At 46.6% G+C, this 22593-nt stretch overlaps 1 protein-coding gene across 2 annotated transcripts in view; it reads left to right on the top strand.

Moving 5' to 3' along the window:
- MYOM3 (myomesin 3) overlaps positions 1–22593 on the top strand; it is a gene marked incomplete at its 5' end in the record, with an annotated part of 59416 nt that overhangs the window by 32057 nt on the left and 4766 nt on the right. For both annotated transcript variants that reach the window (XM_083511755.1, XM_083511754.1), the window contains 17 exons: positions 997–1184; positions 1545–1671; positions 2206–2384; positions 3920–4034; positions 5411–5567; positions 5709–5818; positions 7153–7197; positions 8115–8251; positions 9035–9179; positions 9818–9877; positions 10465–10532; positions 11615–11725; positions 11960–12047; positions 12821–12859; positions 13164–13269; positions 19775–19938; positions 21761–21797. In XM_083511755.1, coding sequence (XP_083367881.1) covers positions 997–1184; positions 1545–1671; positions 2206–2384; positions 3920–4034; positions 5411–5567; positions 5709–5818; positions 7153–7197; positions 8115–8251; positions 9035–9179; positions 9818–9877; positions 10465–10532; positions 11615–11725; positions 11960–12047; positions 12821–12859; positions 13164–13269; positions 19775–19938; positions 21761–21797 — 1876 coding nt within the window. The remainder of the gene's footprint in view (positions 1–996; positions 1185–1544; positions 1672–2205; positions 2385–3919; positions 4035–5410; positions 5568–5708; positions 5819–7152; positions 7198–8114; positions 8252–9034; positions 9180–9817; positions 9878–10464; positions 10533–11614; positions 11726–11959; positions 12048–12820; positions 12860–13163; positions 13270–19774; positions 19939–21760; positions 21798–22593) is intronic.

Genomic DNA, 22593 nt, shown 5'->3' with positions numbered 1-22593 from the left:
TCCTCCTGCAGTCTGGTCAAACTCATGCTGGTAGCTTCGAGAACACTGTCCAACCAACTTTGTAACCAGAGGTTCCACTGAATAGAATCTGAATCACATGCACCACAAGGCCTATGCAGCCTCAACTTAAGATGGCTCCACGGCCTGGCTTTGCACTGCAAAGTTTGCAGCAGCATGTGCAACAAAATGGCGTCCAGCATTCAAAAAACCCCTCAGCTTGCATTAACTAGCCACACACAAGGCATGCAAACTCCACCCCCCAGTCATTCTCAGACTTCTTATTGGGTGAGCAACACAGCCAAGCAACACAGTTGGAGCCTCCCTCCTCCCTGGCCGGCAGGGAGGGAGGGAGAGGAGCTGCTTCCTTTGAAATTTAAGGGACATCATTTAAGGGACATTTAAGGGACATCCATCAATAAGGGACAGCAGCGGGACATGGCACTGGAATAAGGGACTGTCCCTTCAAATAAGGGACACTTGACAGCTATGGGTGGGCAGATCTATCCATTTTTGTCCTCTAGCTTTCTCATTTTTCCTTCTTTAAACTCAGTTCTCTGCATTTCTGCAGGAACTTGCATTTTTTAAAATAAAATAAAATAAAATTCCTCTGAAAATTCATTGGCATTTTAGTGTGAATTTCTTCTGTATGCAGCTTTGACTTATATAAACATATTTTGCAAGCAGTTTCCCCTAATCCAATGTACACAATGTCACATGATATGTCACATTTTAGCCATCTTTGTGCATATTGTTTGGTTGGAGAACTGTTTTGCAAAATTAGGGAAAGTGCAGATTTTGAAAGATAGTTGTGTTTTAGTTCATGAATTGGTTTGAGAAGCATGAATTAGGTCCTTTTTCCTTAAAAGGCAAACCAATTCAAATTTCTCTTAGTTATGGCGTACACATTATCCCCTGAAACCACTACAACTTGAGAGAGCAGCTGAATGCCGATCAGATTCTAAACCTTCATTATCCTTTAATTTATTTCCTGCATAGCTTGTCCATCAGCCCCGCGGGCCTTTGCCTTGCTGAGTTGCGGGAAAGACAACATGACCATTGCTTGGAAGCCTCCCAAACGCAAAGGAGGCACAACAATCCTGGGCTATTTCCTGGATCAACACGATGTGTCGCAGATTGAATGGCACGAGATCAACATTAAGCCAATCGCTCAGCGTGTTTACACGGTATGGGTGTTTGTGCCATTAGTTTGTCTCTGAAGAAATAAGTAAATAAATTACCGTATTTTTCCACTCTATAAGACGCACCAGACCACAAGACGCACCTAGTTTTTGGAGGAGGAAAACAAGAAAAAAAAATATTCTGAATCTCGGAAGCCAGAACAGCAAGAGGGATCGCTGCACAGTGAAAGCAGCAATCCCTCTTGCTGTTCTGGCTTCTGTGATAGCTGCATAGCCTGCATTCGCTCCACAAGACGCACACATATTTCCCCTTACTTTTTAGAAGGGAAAAAGTGAGTCTTATAGAGCAAAAAATACAGTACTATCACTTTTAGGCAAGACTTTCACTCTCTTTCGATTCTATAGGTCACCAGCCTGGATGAAGGGCACTTCTATGAGTTCCGTGGTTATGCAATGAATGTGGCTGGTGTTGGGAAGGTATCAGAACCCAGTGACATATTCAAGTGCGAGGAGTGGACAATGCCAGAACCAGGTAAAAGTCAATGCCAGGCCTTGAGACTGATTGCTGTCTTCACACACCCATTTACTGCACACTGTCTGTATTTTCAGTGCTGGGTTTTAAAACCTGTGGTCTCACAATGTGATCCCAAATGCGTACACACCCTGTACTTTGCTTCAACTCCTGTCTGATGGGTTATGCCTCAAACCAGCTTCACACCAATTAAGAGTCCCAAAGCTGTTCTTAAATCGTACCATCAGGTAAAAGCATCTTGCCCAGTCTCACCTTGGAATTTAAAACAGCAGGAGAAGAATGCCTGGCCAGGAAGGTCTGGGCTTTAGGACAATTGTGAGGTTGTCACAGCAGATGACTCCCAAGCAGATGGAGCGGTGGTCTAACTGTGCCCCCTCCTAGCAGGTGTGGGGGGGGATGTATGTCCATGGATTCAACTTTACAATTCTATGGTTCTATGATTCTATGAAATTAAGGGGCATGTGTGCTCCTTGCCCCTGCTTTCCCACCTTCTCATTTGCGCATACTTTGAAATTTCATCTGCCCTTGAAACAGGACCTCCCTATGATGTCAGGTGTACAGAAGTGAGAGACACATCTCTGATGCTTCACTGGGAGCCACCTGTGTATACTGGAGCGGGCCCTGTCACTGGCTATTATGTGGATGCCTGTGAGGAGGGATCAGACACCTGGGAACAACTGAACAAGCAGCCAATATCCAGCACCTACATGAAGGTCTTTCTCTTGTATTTCCTGTGCCTTTTACATCTGCATTACAGCTGTTGTTGCTCCTCTGACGCCAAGGTCCACTGAAGCCTGCAGGCTGAATGCAGCCCATGAAGCCAGTTCTAGTGTACCACCAGCCCTCTTGCCAAAATTGGTAGTCAGAGAGTAACGCTCTCTTCTTACCCTGGAAAAAAATATCTCTTCTTCCTACTGCACAGTCCCCAGGGATGGTGTGTCCCATTTGACCACCTGAGGCGAAACAGAAATTTGTCCTGCCACTGCTGCCACTCCTGCCACCACCATGTCTGCTGCTGTTGCCACAACTTGCACCACCCACTTGGCCTCTACCACATGCCCTGCTGCATCCACCACTGGCAGACTGCACCAATTTTGGGTGAGAGATCACCCAAAATTGTGAGAGATATTGGGCGCTCTGCAAGTTCTCTTTTTTTAATATAAAATATTTATTAAGAATTTAAACAATAAAACACCATTCACATACATAACCCGAAAAAGAAAAAACACCATCACCGTCAATCACATAGATCAAAAGAAAAAAACAACAACGAAAAAAGACATACAAAAAAAAAGGACAAAAAATCATTAAAAAACATGAAAAATAGTTCAGTTTCATGAATAAAATTTCCATAACCCTCTTTTCTGACTCCCTCACATCTCCCTTTTCTGTGTTCCCATTTACAAAATCTTATTCAGCAATACTTCACTTTCTCTCAAGACTTATTTTAAATTGTACCTTTCGGCTATTATGTCTCCAATTTTTCCCTTTGTTATCAAATATTTAAACTTGACATAATATTATTGAAGTTTCACCTTTGTTCTTATAAATCAATTATTTTCATACTCCTTTCAGCTATGTCACTGATGCCATATTGTTTTTATATCCTGCATCATTCTAACATTCATACAGTTTACAATACTTTTGCAAATAATCCTTAAATTTTTTCCAGTCCTCTTCCACTATCTCTTCTCCCAGGTTGGGCGCTCTGCAAGTTCTCACACAGTTTCAGGTGAGATCTCACCCAAACTGGATGCAGTCTTGTCTGAAATCAATGCCAATGGTGGTGGCGCTTATCTGCCACTGGTGGAGGTGGCAGGGCACCCATGGGGGTGCTGCCTCGGGCTTCTGCTGCCTGAGGCAGTGGTCTCACTCTGCCTAATGGCTGGGCCGGTTCTGATGGCCCCATTACAATAAGTCCTAGAGATTTCAGAAACACTCTAAAAACTGCTGTTCCACCCCACGGCAGTGCTGGGCCAGTGGAGGGAAACTACTGTTTTTCCACCACAGAGCAGCATAGAGATAAGAGAAGAATATCTCCTATTTTAGGAGGAAAATGCTCTCTGCCCGTGTGTGTGTGTGTGTGTGTGTGCGCACGCACATGCCCTCCTCTGACATGTTATCTCTGACTGTTACCAAAGGAAAAAGGAACGCGGAGGGGAAATGAAAGCAAGTACTGGAGTTGCTCCACCTCTGGCATGTTACCTCTGACTTTTACCTGCTCTTTTTCTTACACTTTTCTTGATAGCTGTCTGATCTGGAGACAGGAAAGTGCTATATTTTTCGAGTGCGGGCCCTGAATAAGGCAGGAGTTGGCCCGCCATCCTTGCCATCAGATCCTGTGGTAGTAAGAACCAAACCAGGTACAAAGCTTCTGCCTCTGCCCTCCACTTCCTCTCCCTTTCCTCTCTCAACATTTTTATTATTTCCACATTTCTTCACAAAAGTCTGCATTTCCTTGGAGAAAGATTAGGTCAGTAGACTGGGGGTGGTGAGAACTGTAGTCCAAGTCCTCAGGAGGGCATCAGGCCAGGGAAGGTAGACCTTTCATCGGAAATCTTAAAGCCATTATACGAATGTATAGTGTGATGGCTTTTGGTATACTGTGTACCATTCCGGTCACCTTGGCTCAAAAAGGATATTGTAGAGTTGGAAAAAGGAAGCGCAACCAAGTGATCAAAGGGATGGAGTGACTCCATTATGAGGCAAGGCTGCAGTATTTCGGACCTTTTTCTTTAGAAAACAGCTCTGTAAGTGGTGACATGATAGAAGTGTGTGGAGAAAGTGCATAGATAATAGGTTTTTCTCCCACACAGCTCTAGAACTCATGGGCATCCAATGAAGCTAAATGTTGGAATATGCAGGACAGATAGTCAAACTATTGGAACTTGCTTCCAAAGGAGGCAGTGATGGCCAGCAACTTGGATGGCTTTAAAAGAGGATTGGACAAATTCATGGAAGACAAGTTTACCAGTGGCTACCAGTCATGATGCAGGTGGTGCTGTGGGTTAAACCACAGAGCCTAGGGCTTGCCGATCGGAAGGTCAGCGGTTTGAATCCCCGCGATGGGGTGAGCTCCCATTGCTCGGTCCCTGCTCCTGCCAACCTAGCAGTTCAAAAGCACCTCAAAGTGCAAGTAGATAAATGGGTACCGCTCTTGCGGGGAGGTAAACGGTGTTTCCGTGTGCTGCTCTGGTTCGCCAGAAGCGGCTTAGTCATGCTGGCCACATGACCCAGAAGCTGTATGCCGGCTCCCTCGGCCAGTAAAGCGAGATGAGCACCGCAACCCCAGAGTCGGTCACGACTGCACCTAATGGTCAGGGGTCCCTTTACCTTTACCTTTACCACTTCTTTGTGGAAGCCGCCCAGAGTGGCTGGGGAAACCCAGCCAGATGGGTGGGGTACAAATAATAAATTATTATTATTATTATTATTATTATTATTATTATTATTATTACCAGTCATGGTGGCGGTGCTGTTCCTCCAGAGTCAAAGGCAGCATGCTTCTGAATACCAGTTGTTAGGAATCGCAGTTGGGCATCGCTCCTGTCCACCTTGCCGGCTTCCCTTAGGCATCTGGTTGGCCAGTGAGAACAGGATGTTGAACTAGATGGGTCATTTACCTGATCCTGCAGGCTCCTCTTATGTAATGGCATTAGGCAAGGAGAAAAGGTGATAAAAGCTGTGGTTTATTTCACTGTGTTGAAAAATTAAATTACTTTTTTCTCTTAATTTGCAGGCACAAAAGAAATTGAAGTTGGGGTGGATGAAGAAGGATTCATCTATATGGCCTTTGAGGCTCCAGAAATGGTTGACACCTCAGAGTTTATCTGGTCTAAGGATTACGAAGGGCCACCAAATCCTGACAGGGTCGAGGTTGTAAACAAAGACGATAAGTAAGCTTGCAGTGTTGCCAGTTTTTAATTAGGTGTGCTTTTTGTGCCATTAAAAGCCACCCAAAGCACAGGACCCTGAGAACAACTACAGCTGCATAGATATGTCTTAATTTGCGTGTTTGCATTTTCTTTTCTTTTAAGATCTAAACTCATTTTGAAATATGCCACTGAAAGAGATCTGGGGACATACTCAGTAGAAGTAACAGACACTGATGAAGACATCTCTGCCAGTCATCTTCTAACCCAGGAAGGTAAATAATCCATCCTTACAGGGTTAAAAAAAAGAATCTAGCTAATTTTGCATGATTGGAGGCTCAGATATAAATTCCTCCCAAGTTGCTAGGTTTGAAATTGTGCGTCCTCTGTGCTCCATCCTCAAATGCGCCTGAAAGAGGTTGGAGTGGGCAGGTTCTATTCTGCAAGACTCCCCTTTTTCACAAGGACAAGAGGTCTGAGTGCAGATTGGTGAATGTTTTTTTCCTGCACCTTGGAATGTTGGAGGATTCTGACAAAAATGGAAAAGGGAGCAGAAATAGTGTGTGCTCTTCTATGGTCACGAATGGAATCAGTCAAGTGAATACAACCAGTATTCATTCACAACGTTGTTCTTTTTAAGTCCTCAAGCATGAGGGGTTTTTTAAACACTGAAATGAAGGTAAAGTATATAAGTAACTTAACTAGTTATGTAACATATGTTATATACCGGACAGTGAGACAAATACTGTAGTATCTGAAAGAAACTGAGCTGCAGCAAAAGACAAACAGCGCTGACTGAGAGGAATATAGGTCAGAATAGAAATTCCTGCCTTCTTACATCCTCTACCTCCACAAAGATGTCTCCTCAAGTAAAATCCAATCCACCGCATGGTTACTTTGGTTTCATTCACATCATCCTCTAAGACAGTGGTTCTCAACCTATGGGTCCCCAGATGTTGTTGGACTACAACTCCCATCATCCTTGAGCTCTGGCCTTGCTAGTTGGGGTGATGGGAGTTGTAGTTCAACAACATCTGGTTGAGAGAGGCTGCTCTAAGAGGAAGCTTGCGCAACTTGTGATCCACCAACCCAAACTAAGCTAAGCAGCCATGAAAGGCAGCCCACAAAAGGGGGCCGGTCCTTTACCTCCTGACACCCAACAGGCCACTGTATGTGGCAGGCAAACTTTACGTGACTTGGTGGGTTCCAGGTTACACAGTCTAAGGCAATGCAATCAGAAGGAACCAATGTCATTGTGGGGTCATTGCACTCAAGAACCCCAGACTAGGTGTACAGAACCTTTAGCCCATGAGCTGAATGAGGCTCTCCTGGCCTGCCTATCCCTTGGGGACTCATGCCTGGCCTGGCCAGGGCCATTTCTCAGACCACCCATTGCTGTGTGCCACCCTTGAGTGTTTTCTATTAGTTACTGAATCGGCTCCTTCCCAAGGCTGTCTCAAATGTTCTACCACTCATTTATTCAGCACAGTAGAAATTTGGCAACTGAACCAAAGCACCAGCACCCAATGGGGAAAGGGTTGGGATGTGCATGGCTCCTTCTCTTAAGTCTAAGGCCTAGTTCTGTTCATTGCATTTTATTTGTTTTCAGAACTGGACAAGCTGCGGAAGATCAGCCAGGAGATCCGCAACCCCTGTAAGTTGTTGTTTTAAAAAATGATATGTGACTTTGCAGCTACAAACAGTGACCAAGGGGGTTAACAAACACAAGGGTAAAAATACAGTGGTACCTCAGGTTACAAACACCTTGGGTTACAAACACTTCGGGTTACAGACTACTACAGAAGTAGTACTTGGGTTAAGAACTTTACCTCAAGATGAGAACAGAAATCGTATGGCGGCAGCGGGAGGCCCCATTAGCTAAAATGGTACCTCAGGTTAAGAACAGTTTCAGATTAAGAACAGATCTCCGGAACGAATTAAGTTTGTAACCCGAGGTACCACTGTAATTAAAATTTAAAATAGATAATAAAAAATAACTCCTAGTGGTTTTTGTGTATATTTTTGTATATTTTCTGTTTGTACATTTTATATCAGCCTTCAGCAACCAGGCAAGCTTTTTTTAGGTGTGTTGTGTAGGCCCAGTTTGCACAGAAAGCCAAACCAAACCAGGGCTAAGGGTGAATGCATACAGGCATCTACTTTTGGCCACTTTCCTCCTCTGCCACCCTATCTGGAACCAAACCATGGTTTAGTTTAGCATTGTGGCCAAACCTAGAATCGGTTTCGCTCCAAACCACAAGCTGTAACCAACGTTTGTTCTTGACTTACTGCTCATGGTTTGTCTGGAGGAGATGAACATAATGCTAAGTCAAAAGTGTTTTACTACGAGTATTCACACCCTTGGGCATCGGTTTTGCCATGGATTGGCATAGTGTTAAAGGAAAATCAGACCAAATAATTATGGGGTTGGTTGTTTTTTTTACATTTTGCAAGCCTCCCAAGGAGTTCAGCAATAAGCCTTAATCCATCAAATGTTGCTAGTTCAAGTTGAGCTTCACTCTTCATCCTCGAATTCCAATAACCTGTCACATCTTCTTCTGTTCCTTTCAGTAATTGACCTGATATCCGGATGGAACATTGATGTTCTGGAGAAAGGGGAGGTGCGGCTGTGGCTGGAGGTTGAGAAGCTCTCCCCAGAGGCAGAGCTGCACCTGATTTTCAACGGAAAGGAGCTTTCAAGCACTCCAGTGAGTTTCCCATCATTTGCTTTACGAGAAGGGTGAGGAACCACTGCCCTGCGGCCAATCTGGGATCCAGTTTGGCCCATGATGCCATTTCCCCCAAACCTGTCACTCAACTGATGTCACTTGGTGATGTCAGCTAATGGGCAGAGGAGTGAGGTTCAGGTCTGCACTGGCTGTGCACCAAGAAACTGGGGCAAGCATCCAATAAAGCATAATTTAACACACACACACACACCAGCTTATTAGCTGATGGGGCTGTTAAATCCTGCTCAGTTTTGTCATGTAAGGCATTTCCTTGTGGGGAACTGGTGTCTGCAGACATTTCAGCAGAAATACACACAGACAGACACACACACACACACACACACACACACACACACACACAGACATAGGCTGATGAGTTTCCCTCAGATGCAATGGAAGAGGTTGTTCCAGTGGAAGATGCTGACAGTCCAGCCACCTTCTGTATGAAAAATGAAAAATGGAGAGGGCTCCATCTTGTACTTCTCAGGCCACAAAATGTATTGGGGCAATTCTGCCCCTAAGAATCCCTTCCTGCTTGCTCCCTTCTTGCTTTCTGGATGCTACGAACCCCATTTCTCAATTCTGAAGTCTTTGGAGTAGTGAGCCGATATAAATAAATGGTTCCTTTTTATTCTCGTGGTTGTCTTTTGCTGTGATTTTAGTGGGATTTTAAAATGCATTGTTCAGTTCCTCACTAGCCATGTTTTCCTTTGCTAACAACTTATTTTTGCTTGTGTTGCTGTTCCTGTTGTTTACATTTAGACACATAAGATCAATTTTGACAAAGCAAAAGGCCTTGTGGAACTGATCATCCAAGACTTCTCTGAGGACGACAAGGGGACATACACTGCCAAGCTGAAAGACGGCAAAGCTGAAAACCAGTTTACTTTGGCCCTGGTTGGGGACGGTACGTGGAGGGTCAGCAAGCAAAAGAAGGCAGCTGCAAATGTCTCTTGTGGCTGTGGGTCCAGTGTAACTTTTAGGCAGCATTCCCCAACCTAGTCCCTTTAAGCCGATTTGGACTACACTTCCCATCAGCCCCTGCCAGCCCAGGCCAGGGGTAGGTGAGACTGATTAGAACTGTGGTTCAAAACAGTTGGAGGTCACCAGGTTAGGGAAGGCTGCTTCTAAATGTTCAGGAAGTTTCTGAACTTGATGCAGTGTTTAGGGAACAGCTCTTAAATAGTTGGGTTTTTTTAAAAAAAAAATCAATCACAAAGCTATGGCAATGTGGTGAATCACACTTAAGATTGGAAAAATTAGAAACTGAGACAAACTGAAATGGAAAGGTTATTCCATCCCTACCACCCACGGGCAAGTGTCATTACTTTCTCTTGTCTCACAGTCAGTCTCCTACCTTCGCTCCGTATTCGTGCCCTTGGATCTTGAAAACCTAATAGATCTACTGGAAAACCTAGTAGATCAACACATCTGGGGAAGTTACTTATCTTAGCACAGTGTTAAACATCCAACACTATCCTTCATGAATCAAGAAATCTTGGCTTGTCATCACACACTGATCCGATGGTGTCTTTATTCTTCCAGATTTTGATAAACTTAAAGCAGAGGCTGATGCCAAGAAGAGAGAATGGAAGAGAAAGCATGGTAAGATATCCTTGCAGTCAGTGGCTATATGCCTGGCTTGAGAAGCTGCATTTGTGGCACAAGGGGTCACCCATAAAATGCACCTGGGGTGGGGAGGTGGGGGAACAAAGCTGTGATACCAAATGTCATTTGTTGACATGGGGCAAAGTAGGTCACGGTTACAGGTAGAGGAGCTGAAAAGTTAGCAAGAGTTTTGTACAGTGTGTTGTACTTTAGAGACAGTCTCAAAGCTGGACACAGACATGGCTTCTGCTGTAGGGACATTGAGCCAGCAGATGCACCTCCGCACTTGGATGCCTGATTCGTTCTCATCTAAGAATTTTTCAATACCAGGGTCTTTGATTTAAAATAGGAAAATGCCTAATTTCAACAAGCAAAAGAAGAAATCAATCCTGTCCCCAAAGTGATAGTGCTCAAAATTCCACCCATCTCATCACCTGCCTAGTTCTGCCTAGTCAAGATTCCCTTGACTGTTTTAAAAAGAAAATTATGCTTAACTGTGCCTAGAAACCAACCCCTTCCTCCTTCAAATCTACAATGACTTTGAGCACAGCAGATGACTGAGATTGTTTCTTTCCATTTAATAGGTCCACATTTTATTGAACAGCTACAGTGGAAGGTCACTGAAGACTGTGAAGTTCTGTTGACCTGCAAGGTAAACAGCACAATCCCAGACACTGGCATTATTATTATTATTATTAAGGAAAAGAAAAGAGGAGAGACAATATCCACAATTAATAGGCAGTTAAGAGTGCAATCCTACCTATGTCTAGTCCTGTTGAATTCAATGGGGCTTACTCCCAGGTAAGTGGGGTTGGGAGTGAAGCCTATTGTTTTGGCATAACAAAGATGCAAAATGTTCTGTCTTCTGGTCTCAGTTAACAAAATAAAACCATCCCCTCAATCTCAGCCTTGTTCCCATTTTACCAGAGGCCGGTGGAGCAGTGGTATAGTGGTAGATTTTTTTTAAGTGCAAGAGATCATTAGTCTTTGTAACCGTGAACTCAAGGAGAGTCCAACAATGCAAGCAGTTGTTATTGATCCACTCTATATTATACACTCATAAAAGAGCAGCAGTACATACCACGATACTCCATTTATTAGGACCAGCAGGACTGTAATCCTGCTGGGAGTAAACTTACAGGAAGTCAATTTCACTGAACTCATTGGTACTTGTTTCTGACTACATAGCCTCATATTGTATATGATGCTGAGCTTTAACAAAAGATCGTCAGCCAACTGAAATGCAACAACAGAAATGCAATCAATCTTGCAAGGAAGCTGCAATAAGTTACCGTTTAAACCACTAGCATGAAGCAGTCATCCCATCCAATAAAAGCAAAGCAGTACCTAGCCTCTATTTAAGTATTTCCCTCTTTCTCTGACTTAGTCTATGCTTCTCTGTCCCAGACAATAGATTGTACTTGAAAGTCTCTTTATCGCTCATTTCACTTGCCGGAGCAAGTAGAATTCATCAATTCCCTTGTATTCCCAGCAGGTATTGTCATTGCTCTGGCCCTGTAAAATATCCTGGAGTTGTGCTCCCTTGCACTCTCCCTCCACACTACCACTGCTGAAAGCTAAACTATTTGTGACATTAATTGTGCCAGAAATGGGATTCCCTGGCAGGGCTGCCCTAGGGGATGCTGTAGCAGCAGAGAGGAGCAGTTTCTACATTGCTTCCCCTAACCAGATTTCAAGTAAGCCTCCACCCCCCTACCCATTTCCTTTCAACAGGCAGCAAACATGAAGAAGGAGAGCACCTTCAAATGGTTCTTTGATAACAAACCTCGTTCAGATGGTCAGTATGACCCAAAGACAGGTGCTGGAGTCCTGCGGATTAAGAAGGTAAAGAGCGTGCAATAGCCAACTGGGTCAGTAATGTATAGGGTGGAATTAAAATGGATTTATAGACACTACATGCTAAAATGAGGTGGGGGGAATGAAAGACTGCCCAGGTAATCATGCTGCACAGGAATGTGGACCTTTGTTGCATCGGATCACCCTACACATCAATGATGCTCAATGCTTTTTTCATTTTTTGATAGATAAATATATGTCTGTATGTCTGTATTTTGCTAGATTACCAAAGCAGATAAGGGAATATACAAAGCTGTGGTTTCTGATGACCGAGGGGAAGATACAACTCAACTTGATCTCTCTAAGGAAGGTATGTTTTTCTTTATTCATTGGGCAGGGGATATGCTGTTGCCTGTTCATTAAACAGTATTTATAACCTGCCCTTTATCAACACAAATCCAGAGTGTATCAAGCAAAACACTCTGCTGTTGTTGTTTTTTAAAAAAATTCATTTAGTAACAATTCATTTAGTAACTTTAATAACAAGAACAAAAAACAAAAACAGCAGAACCAAATGAAAACGAAAATTATACATACACACGAGAAGTACAAATATGGGTTGTTTCATTCTCATGCCCTAGAAATTGTAATAATTATTATTGGTGTTGGGAGGTAATAGCATTTTTTTAAAAAAAGATTTGTTTTATTTATAAGTAGCCCCGAACATCTGGAAGTTATTAGGTAGGGTTCAAATTCCCACTCAGCATAAATCTCCCTGGGTGACTTTGACCTCTCATTTTCTCTTGGCCTAATCTACCTAAGCAGGATTTGTTGTGTGGATAAGAGGAAAAAAGACTTGTGGGGCCAGCACTTTGCCAACAGCTGTGGATGATGACAACTGTAGACCCAAACATTAGGAGGGTACCAGGCTGAAGAAGACTGGTGCACATTCTTCTGAGCTCCTTGGAGGAAGGGCGATATCTCAGTGAAATTCTAACTGAATAACTCCTAATTCTTTTCCAAGTAATCCCATGGTTATCCAGAACATAGTTTGAAAATACTGTCATTCTGATATGTTTGCTATGTGTTGCTGCTTGTTTGTTTTTATCTACTTAAAAGGATTTTTAAAAATGTGTTTTACAGCATTTGATGACATCCTCAAGGAACTTGCCAGGATCAGCGGTAAGTTGTTTACTTCTAAACCCACATCCTTGTGGTATCAATAACATTACATTAAAGATGTAAATAGATACAAGGTTGCCGCCTTGCTGAAGCTAAGCAGGTCTGGGTTTGGTTAGTGCCTGGATCAGTGACCTGTGAGAACAACATTTATACATACCTGCCTTTGCTATCATCATGGAAGAAAGGCAGAAAGAAAATAAACAAATGTGGGTTAAAAGAAAAGCAAAAAATAGGAGGCCTGATCATCTTTCTCAACTGCATTTCCATCCCCACAACCCCTCCCTCCCCATAATTCTCTGTTTAGTTCTTTCTGCATCACCTTTGAAAGTCCAGCCTACTGCAGAAGGCATCAAGATCTACAGTGAGGTGAAATACTACACAGATGCCATGAAAGCAACCTGGGACCACAAGTATGTGTTTATTTATTAGTACTTAATTGGTTTAGAATGCTTATACCATGGGTAGGCAAACTAAGGCCCGGGGGCCGGTTATCACCTAAATCTGACCCACGGACGGTCTGGGAACCAGCGTGTTTTTACATGAGTAGAATGTGTGCTTTTATTTAAAATGCATCTCTGGGTTATTTGTGGGGCATAGGTGTTATGTAGTGTAGTTTCACCCTGGGCCAACAGGGGGATACCCTATATAGTTTTCACTCAGGTCTGTAGATAGTTTTCACTCAGGTCCGCGGCAGTTATTTTAGGCGGGAACTCTGGGCTGTTGTGGTTACAATGTTGACAGCCGGCTGCCTATAAATACAGGCCGGCTGAGCTGTTCGCGGTCAGTTCTTTTTCAGCTTACCATAATAAAGAGCTACTTGAAGAAATCGCTGTGCCGGCTGCTATGTCAACCCATGACTTAACACTGGCGACGAAGGTGGGATGGATGGACATCAGAGCACAGCCAGATGCGGCCAGCCTCTGAACTGAGCTGAATCACTGAGCTGAATCACAGAGCGAAATCACTGAGCGAAATCACTGGGCAGAACCAATTCAGAGCTGACTGTTCGGGCTAGAGCACTGTGTTCCATCCATCGCCCTTCACGCCGGCATCGGAATCATGGCTTCACTTGTGCCTCTACCGCCGTTTGCGCCAGCCTCTGAATCATGGGACTCCTACCTCGCTCGGTTCGACTGCTACCTCCAAGCCAACGAGCTGACAGCAGTATCAAAGGATCGGAAGCGGGGCCTATTCCTCAGCCTCTGTGGGCCTGAGGTGTTTGAGACGGCCCGAGCGTTGGTTGCGCCTGAAGCAGTCCAGGCAACACCATGGGACACGATCCAAGAGAAGCTCCGCAACCACTACGCACCAAAGCCGTCCAAGATTGCTGCCCGCCATGCGTTCTACCACCGGAACCAGGCAGAGGGGGAGTCAATCAACAACTACACCACCGCCCTGCGACAGGCTGCAATGCACTGTGAGTTCCGAGACTTAGACGATGCCCTGATGGATCAAATCGTCTGCGGGGTCCGGGACATCCATCTGCAACGGCGCCTCCTAGCCAAGCCAGACCTCACGCTACAGAAAGCCATTGAGGAGGCTGTGGCCTCAGAAGCTGCTGAACGGAGATCCGCAAGTCCAGCAGCCCGCAAGTCCAGCAGCCCGCGTCTGGCTAGGGAGCCAGTTCCGGTGCATCATGAAGAGGCCAGCAGGAGATCCGCAAGTCCAGCAGCCCGCGTCTGGCTAGGGAGCCAGTTCCGGTGCATCATGAAGAGGCCAGCAGTGAGGAGGCATCCTCCAGTGAAGACGATGACGTGCACCAGACAAAGCGGGAGCGCAGGAAGTTCCAACAGAAGTCCAAGGGCCAACCGGAATGTGCTGGCTGCGGAGGCAACCATTCCCGTGCCAAGTGTCGATTCAGAGACGCCATCTGTAGGAAGTGTTCCAGAAGGGGCCACATCGCTAAGGTCTGCCGATCGGCTCCGTCTGACACCCCCCCTTCATCGACTCGCAAGTCCAAGTCTTCACTCCAGTCTGCCAAGGAAAGTTGTTTCGCTCTCACCAACTGCCGCTGCCCATCTGGAACCACGATTGGCCAAACCGACTCGCCTACGCGACGCAAGCTGAACGTCACGGTGCTCATTGAAGGAGCTCCATGTGACATGGAGATCGACACCGGGTCTGCCCTGTCCATCGTGTCATGGAGCACCATCAAAAGACTGGTACCCAGAGTGTCCAAAAGGCAACTCGACTCTCACCGCGTACACCTGAGAGACTACCAGGGAAACGACATTCCCGTGGTAGGCGCTGGCCGGTTCCGGATCGCCTTCAAGGATTTTTCGGGCCTGCTCTGGTTGGTGATGGTCGAAGGTCAGCGGCCAAGCCTCCTAGGGCTAGACTGGTTTGATGCCCTCGGCCTGGAAGTCACCGGCATCAACTGCATCTCTAACGCAGAGACTGAGGGTCTGGTCAAAGACTTTGCCGAGGTTTTTGACGGCACCTTGGGCCAATATACAGGTACGCCCATCTCCTTTAGCCTTGATCCACAAGTCGCCCCCATCAAGCTAAAGCCACGCCGGGTTCCCTTTGCTCTCAAGGCTAAGGTGGACGAACAACTGGACAAACTGATCGCCCAAGGAGTTTTGGAGCCGGTTGACCACGCAAAGTGGGAAACCCCCATCGTCACGCCTGTCAAGCCAGATGGGTCAGTGAGAATCTGCGCTGACTACAAGTGCACGATCAACAAGGCACTTCAGCAGCACGCTTATCCGGTTCCTGTTGTCCAACACCTGCTGCATTCCCTGGGTGAGGGTAAGGTCTTCGCTAAGCTGGACCTTGCCCAAGCCTATCAACAACTGCCAGTCGATGATGCCACTGCTGAAGCCCAGACGATCGTCACCCACCGGGGGGCATTCCGTTGCCGCCGGTTGCAGTTCAGGGTGAGTGTGGCTCCTGGCATCTTCCAAAGCCTTATGGAGCGTCTCCTGCAAGGGCTTCCGGGCGTGGTGCCATATTTTGATGACGTCTTGGTGTCTGCAGACTCACACCAGCAGCTGTTCGAGCGCCTCCGTGCCATGCTGACCAGGTTCCAGGAGGCCGGGCTCAAGGTAAAGAGGGAGAAGTGCCAGATCGCCGTTCCACAGGTAGAGTTCCTGGGCTATCTTATCGATGCCTCCGGTCTTCATCCAACCACATCCAAGATCCGTGCTATCCAGCAGGCCCCCACCCCAAAGAACAAAACGGAGTTGCAGGCATTCCTGGGGCTGCTGAACTTTTATAACATGTTCCTGCCCCACAAAGCCACAGTGGCTGAGCCTCTTCACCGACTCCTTAGCACTAAGACGCCTTGGGCCTGGGGTCATCGGGAGACGGCGGCCTTCAACGCGGTCAAGGCTCTCCTTTCTTCAGACAGTGTGCTGGTACAGTACAGTGAATCCAGGCCGCTGGTCCTTGCCTGCAACGCCTCACCTTTTGGCATCGGTGCTGTCCTTAGTCACCGTTTTCCAGATGGAAGAGAAGCACCGCTCGCCTACTTTTCCAGGACACTATCTCCGACGGAACGGAATTACAGCCAGCTCGACAAGGAGGCATTGGCACTTGTGGCTGGAGTGAAGAGGTTCCATGAATACCTCTATGGCAGGACTTTTGACCTCATCACTGACCACAAGCCACTCCTGGGCCTCCTCGCCGGTGATCGTCCAACTCCACCGGTCCTCTCACCACGCATGCTGCGATGGACTGTTTTCCTGGCTGCCTACCACTACCGGCTCATCCATCGCCCGGGGAAATCGATGGGCCATGCCGACGCCCTCAGCCGTTGCCCTCTTCCAGCATTTGTGGAAGACCCGGCTCCAGCTTCATCGCTCCTTCTGATTGAGGATCTTCCGGCAGCGCCTGTATCGGCTGCCACTGTGGCCTCCGCATCTGCCCAGGATCGCACCATCAGCCGGGTGCTCAACTGGGTGTGGAGGGGGTGGCCACAAGGGCCTTTTGCATCGGAGTTCCAGCCCTTCGCAACCAGACAACATGAACTCTCAGCTCATCGCGGCTGCCTGCTGTGGGGAGACCGCGTCGTGATTCCCCAGGGACTCCGTCAGCGCGTCCTGGAGGCTCTGCACGTTGGCCACCCGGGAATTGTCAAAATGAAGGCGTTGGCTCGGTGTTACGTCTGGTGGCCTAATATGGACGATGTCATCACTGCCTGGGTGTCCGCCTGTCAAGCGTGCCAGGAGTCGAGGCCTGCACCACCGGCAGCTAAGGGACACACCTGGGAGACGCCAAAGACACCCTGGTCGAGGGTGCACATCGATCTGGCTGGCCCCTTTCACGGCCGGACCTTTATGGTAGTGGTGGACGCCTATTCCAAATGGCTGGAGGTCGCCCTGATGCCCTCCACCACTACCGAAGCTGTCATCCGGGTGCTGCGAGGCCTGTTTGCAACGCATGGGTGTCCTGATGTCCTTGTTTCTGACAACGGACCGCAGTTCACGTCAGGCACGTTTGAGCGGTATCTTTTGGGACTGGGCATCCGCCATGCCCTAACGGCACCCTTTCATCCATCCAGCAACGGGCAAGCGGAAAGAATGGTGCGCTCGACAAAAGAGGTACTGGCGCGCCTGGACCGGGGAGACTGGCATGAGCGGGTCGCCGAATACTTGTTCGTGCAACACATCACCCCTCATGCGGCCACAGGGAGGAGTCCTTCTGAACTGCTTATGGGCCGCCGCCTCAGGTCACCGCTCGACCGGCTACACCCAGACTTTGCCGTGGCTGAACCCCCAGGCTGTGCCAACGCACCACGGTCATTTGTCCCAGGAAACCAGGTCTTTGCCCGGAACTATGTGGGGGACATCCCTTGGGTGCCAGCCACAGTAGTGGGAGTCACTGGACCTCGCTCGTACCAGGTGGCACTCGAAGACGGACGCTTGTGGCGACGGCACATAGACCAGCTTAGGCGCAGGGTTGGGGACTTGGACACTACCGAGGTGCCCCCAACTGCGCTTGCGGCTCCAGAAGAGACACGTACAGATGGCGAGGCCCCACCTACACCTCCCTCGCAAACTGCCAGCGTGGAGCCGAACCAAGCCGTTTCAGAACAGACTCAGACCACTCCACTTGCGGAGGCTCCACCCACAGCAGCGGATCCAGGGGAGTTGGTTCCAACGCCACCTAGGGTCGCACCACAGCCTCAGCGAGAACTGTGTGGCCCTCCGGACTTGGCTACCAGTCCCCGGCGGTCTGGCAGAGTTTCCAAGCGCCCAACTTATTTAAAGGACTATGTTGTTGGACAGGTATCACTGTTGGTCTAAGTATGGGAAATGTAACCGATATGCTTTTGTGCTTAATTGAACCATTACGCGTAGTGCTGTATATAAGGAAACCATTACGATTGTAACTAACGCCTTATCTCGGTGGGGAGGGGTGTTATGTAGTGTAGTTTCACCCTGGGCCAACAGGGGGATACTGTATATAGTTTTCACTCAGGTCTGTAGATAGTTTTCACTCAGGTCCGCGGCAGTTATTTTAGGCGGGAACTCTGGGCTGTTGTGGTTACAATGTTGACAGCCGGCTGCCTATAAATACAGGCCGGCTGAGCTGTTCGCGGTCAGTTCTTTTTCAGCTTACCATAATAAAGAGCTACTTGAAGAAATCGCTGTGCCGGCTGCTATGTCAACCCACGACTTAACAATAGGGATTTGTTCATTCCCCCCTCCCCAAAAAATATAGTCTGCCCCCCCCCACAAGGTCTGACGGACAGTCAACCGGCCCCCTGCTGAAAAAGTTTGCTGACCCTTGGCTTATACCAACAAAAGCGGAGTGGCAGGTTAAATTATTTGAGTATTTGGAATTAGAGAATATGACTGAGAAGATCAGGGATCAGTTGACCCAAAAGTTTAACAATGAATGGGACATTTACAGATTATATTTAAAAGAGCATTGTCCCCACATCAAAGCTTTAGTATGCTTTGACTAACTCTCATGATAGCATAAGGTAAAAAGAGCACAAACAACATTTATTACAGGTTAAGTTTATTGAAAAATAGATGCAATTAATAAGGAAACAAAGAACCCACGCTGAGGAGGTCAGAAGTCGGTGGTGAAAGTTGTCTGTTTTTAATATGTGTGTGTTTTGGTGTTGTACTTTCTTCTTTCTTTTTGGAGTTATGTTTTCTTTTTTCACTTTGTATTGCTTATAAACTAATAAAGATCAATTTTTTTAAAAAAAGAATGCTTATACCTCCACTTTAAAGCTCCAAGCGTTGCGCAGGGGATTGTAAAAGATTCTCAAAACGAAATTACATACATAATAGTTCACATTCAAATCTAGCATTTTTGGAAATTATTAGCATAAGAGGTTTGTGTACTCATGGGGTGGGGAAGTGTTCAAAAATGGCGCGTCCACATGGTTTGCCATATATGCATGAGCCTTTTGCCTGCATGCCATCACTTGTCTAACCTCTTCTCAGCAATTGAGCTTTATTTTAAAGGTGAAGAGGGGAAACCTTTGCACCACTTGTCAGAAGTCATGGCCTCCATACCTGAAAATCTGGGACAAATCTTCTGGTAAAATGAGAGGGGGAATTGCTGCTCTCTTTTGCCTTAACTCAAAGGCATGGGGTTTGGTTCAGCATTTGTAGTTCTTTGTCTATGAAACTGAGGGAATGGACTAGCCTGCTTCAGGAGTGAAACAAAGGTCAACCCCCTATTTTTGAATCAGGGAGAGAGGGAGGAACAAAGGAACATTGGAACCTCTGGGTGTAGCAAAAGGTCATACACCCCAATTTTAGATATTTTCCATAACTTAACCCCTAGCTTCTTAACTCTCTGTGGCAGTAATCCATCAATCACATTCCCCAGAGAAGAGGCTAGCTGGCACCAGCACTAAGACGTCTGGCCCCAGCACCATTGCTCTGACATAGTTAAATGTTGTTGTTTTTTACATCATGGTAATCCAATGTCATCCTGTTTATTCAGCGACAAGCGCGTGGAAGGAGGAGACCGACTGAAAACAGGAACAACCATGGAGCAGGTTTGGCTCCACATCCTGGATCCCAAGGAGTCGGACAAAGGCAAATATACTTTGGAGTTGTTTGATGGAGAAAAATCACGCAAGCTGTCGACTGACCTGTCTGGCAAAGGTAAGCAGCAAGCCAACAGCTTTTTTTTAGAATCATAGAATTGTAGAGTCGGAAGGTACCCCAAGGGTCATCTTTGCCGCCATCTCAACACCCAACACTCTGCCTGGCCTTTGGTTTTCCTCTCTCTAACACTGGCAAAATTAACCCTTACATTACAAACTGCATGATCCCTGCCGTTGCACTTCCAGCCATTTGAAGCTAAGGAAGACCTGCTGACGAAAGTCCTGCTTCCTCACCCCACAAAGATGAGTCTCCCTGGCCTAGAAAATTAACATTCTGTGACTTTGCTAAGTTCCAGCCGTAGCTCACTTAGCTCCATCTTAGAGGAGATCCTGGTTTAACACTCCTTCCTGCAGGATTAGAGTTGGAAGAAAATTTTCCACAGATTCAACAACATTTCAGGTGTCAGATTTGACTTTTTGAATTTCAGATATTTATAGATTTTTGTACTGATATTTGATTTTGAGGGATATGTAATTTTTGCTATTGCAAAGGAGCTATGTGATATCATTGAGTGGCAGGAGACTGAGCTATGGAACAAAGTTTACTTACCGTATTTTTCGCCCTATAGGACGCACCGTCCCATAAGACGCACCTAGGTTTTGGGGGGGGAAATAAAGGGAAAAAAATTATTTCCCCCCAGGCGCGGGGCTGGGGCAGCCCGAGCTTCCCCCGACCCCAGCCCCCAAACAGGCAGCTCTCTGCAAGCCGTGGGAGCCCAGCGGTGGCTCCCGCTGCTTGAGAAGAGGTCCGCGAAGCCTGGACGCGCTGAGATCAGCGCGCGCAGGCTTCAGGATGCCAGCAACTCTCCCCAAGCAGCGGGAGCGTTCCCGCTGCTTGAGGAGAGATCTGCGAAGCCTGCAACTCTCCCCAAGCAGCGGGAGCGTTCCCGCTGCTTGAGGAGAGATCCGCGAAGCCTGCACGCGCTGAGATCAGCGTGCGCAGGCTTCGGGATGCCTGCAACTCTCCCCAAGCAGCGGGAGCGTTCCCGCTGCTTGCCGAGAGGTCCGCGAAGCCTGGAGAGCGAGAGGGGTCGGTGCGCACCTACCGCTCTCGCTCTCCAGGCTTCAGCGAAAGCCTGCATTCGCCCCATAAGACGCACCCACATTTCCCCTTCATTTTTGGAAGGGAAAAAGTGCGTCTTATAGGGCGAAAAATACGGTAATACACCATCTCTTACAACAACCAAATTTAAAATGGGTACTACTACCCTGCACCTGCAATCCTATATGCACTGGGAGTAAGTCCCACTGAATTAAATGGCACTCATAGGCTTATGCTGTAAATTTCAGTTACTTCTTGGTGTTCCACAGAACTGTTTCCCTCCGTGTACTTATTCCAATAACACTTTGGTTCCTACTTACCATTCCTACCTGAGATGTTGCAGGAAATTTAGAATTCCCCGTCTCTGTCATTTCAGCTCTACATTTTTTACCTCCAGTTTCTACAAGTACCTTCCCTTCTCCTCTCCCAATGAACAAGGCTCTGTTTTCACTAATGGAGACTAATTCCCTGTGTTAGAGAGGGCAGCTGAGCATTTTCTGTCCAGATTTATGGGCATAGAGTTTGGGATAATAAAAAACATTGTACTGCTGACAATCTTTCCTTTTCATTGGCTGCTTGTGTATTTGCCTTAAAGCTTAATAAATAAATAAATATATATACATAAAGGAGGGGGGAAAGACTATGGGCACTTCCTTGGAGATGAATGACAATTCTGTGCATAGGAGACAAATAGAGGATAAGAACCTGGTATTGTTTTCATATTTCAACAGTAAAGGAAAACATGGTTCATTCAGTCAAAATCTCTCTCTTTTTGCAGCTTTCGATGATGCGCTGGCTGAACATCAAAGGCTCAAGTAAGTTTTTGCTCCAAACTTTCCTTTTCCGTAGAAAATCTCTACTTGTCACTTAACCAAGACTCAATGCAGAGGAAGGTTTTTCTTTCTTTCTGAGCATGCTCCAATCATCTGGGTGTGAAGCTGACGCCCTAACTGTGTACTTCATGACAAAATGAGCATCCTGAGATAGGAAGCAGTTAGTATGGCATCTACACCAGCCTGCTCACCCTCTTAGTGATCCTTTGCAGCCACATTTTTTTCAAGAGGCACCTGCCCTTTGGAGCAAAGTACTCTGCACTGGACCTACCATTAAACAAAGGGTGGTGTAATTTGTTCTTCCAACAGCTGCCAAACTGGATCTTGTCAAAAAAGCACTGATGGCAAGCTTTGTTTAAAATAAAACAAAAACAAAACAAAACCAGAAAGTGGGGTGGGGAGACAAGATTGAAATACCCCTACAGTTGGGGTGATGGTGTCTTCGTTAGTGTTTTAGTTTTAATTAAGGGTGGGAGGGCTTTGAATATTTATGGTGGAACTCTCTAATCTCATGTAATAAGCCAGTACAGGGTGTAGTGGCTAGAGCATTGAATATGACCTGGGTTCAAATACCTGATGAAGCCATGAAGCCAACTGGGTGGGCCTTGGATGTCACACACACACTCTCTCCCAGCTAGAGTGGCTGGGAGGGAGAGAGATTCAACTCAGGTCACATTTAAAGGTCTATCTACCTAACTCACACTTTCTGAAACCAATATGAGAACCAAAACATAGCCATTTTCAGAATTTGCACTTTTCCGAATTTTCAGTGCAGTTC

This window comes from Podarcis liolepis, assembly GCF_965112155.1.
Source record: "Podarcis liolepis genome assembly, chromosome: 7".
Lineage (NCBI taxonomy): Eukaryota > Metazoa > Chordata > Lepidosauria > Squamata > Lacertidae > Podarcis > Podarcis liolepis.
The sequence above is the reverse complement of the archived record's forward strand: the minus strand, read 5'-3'. Positions and strand labels throughout refer to the sequence as shown.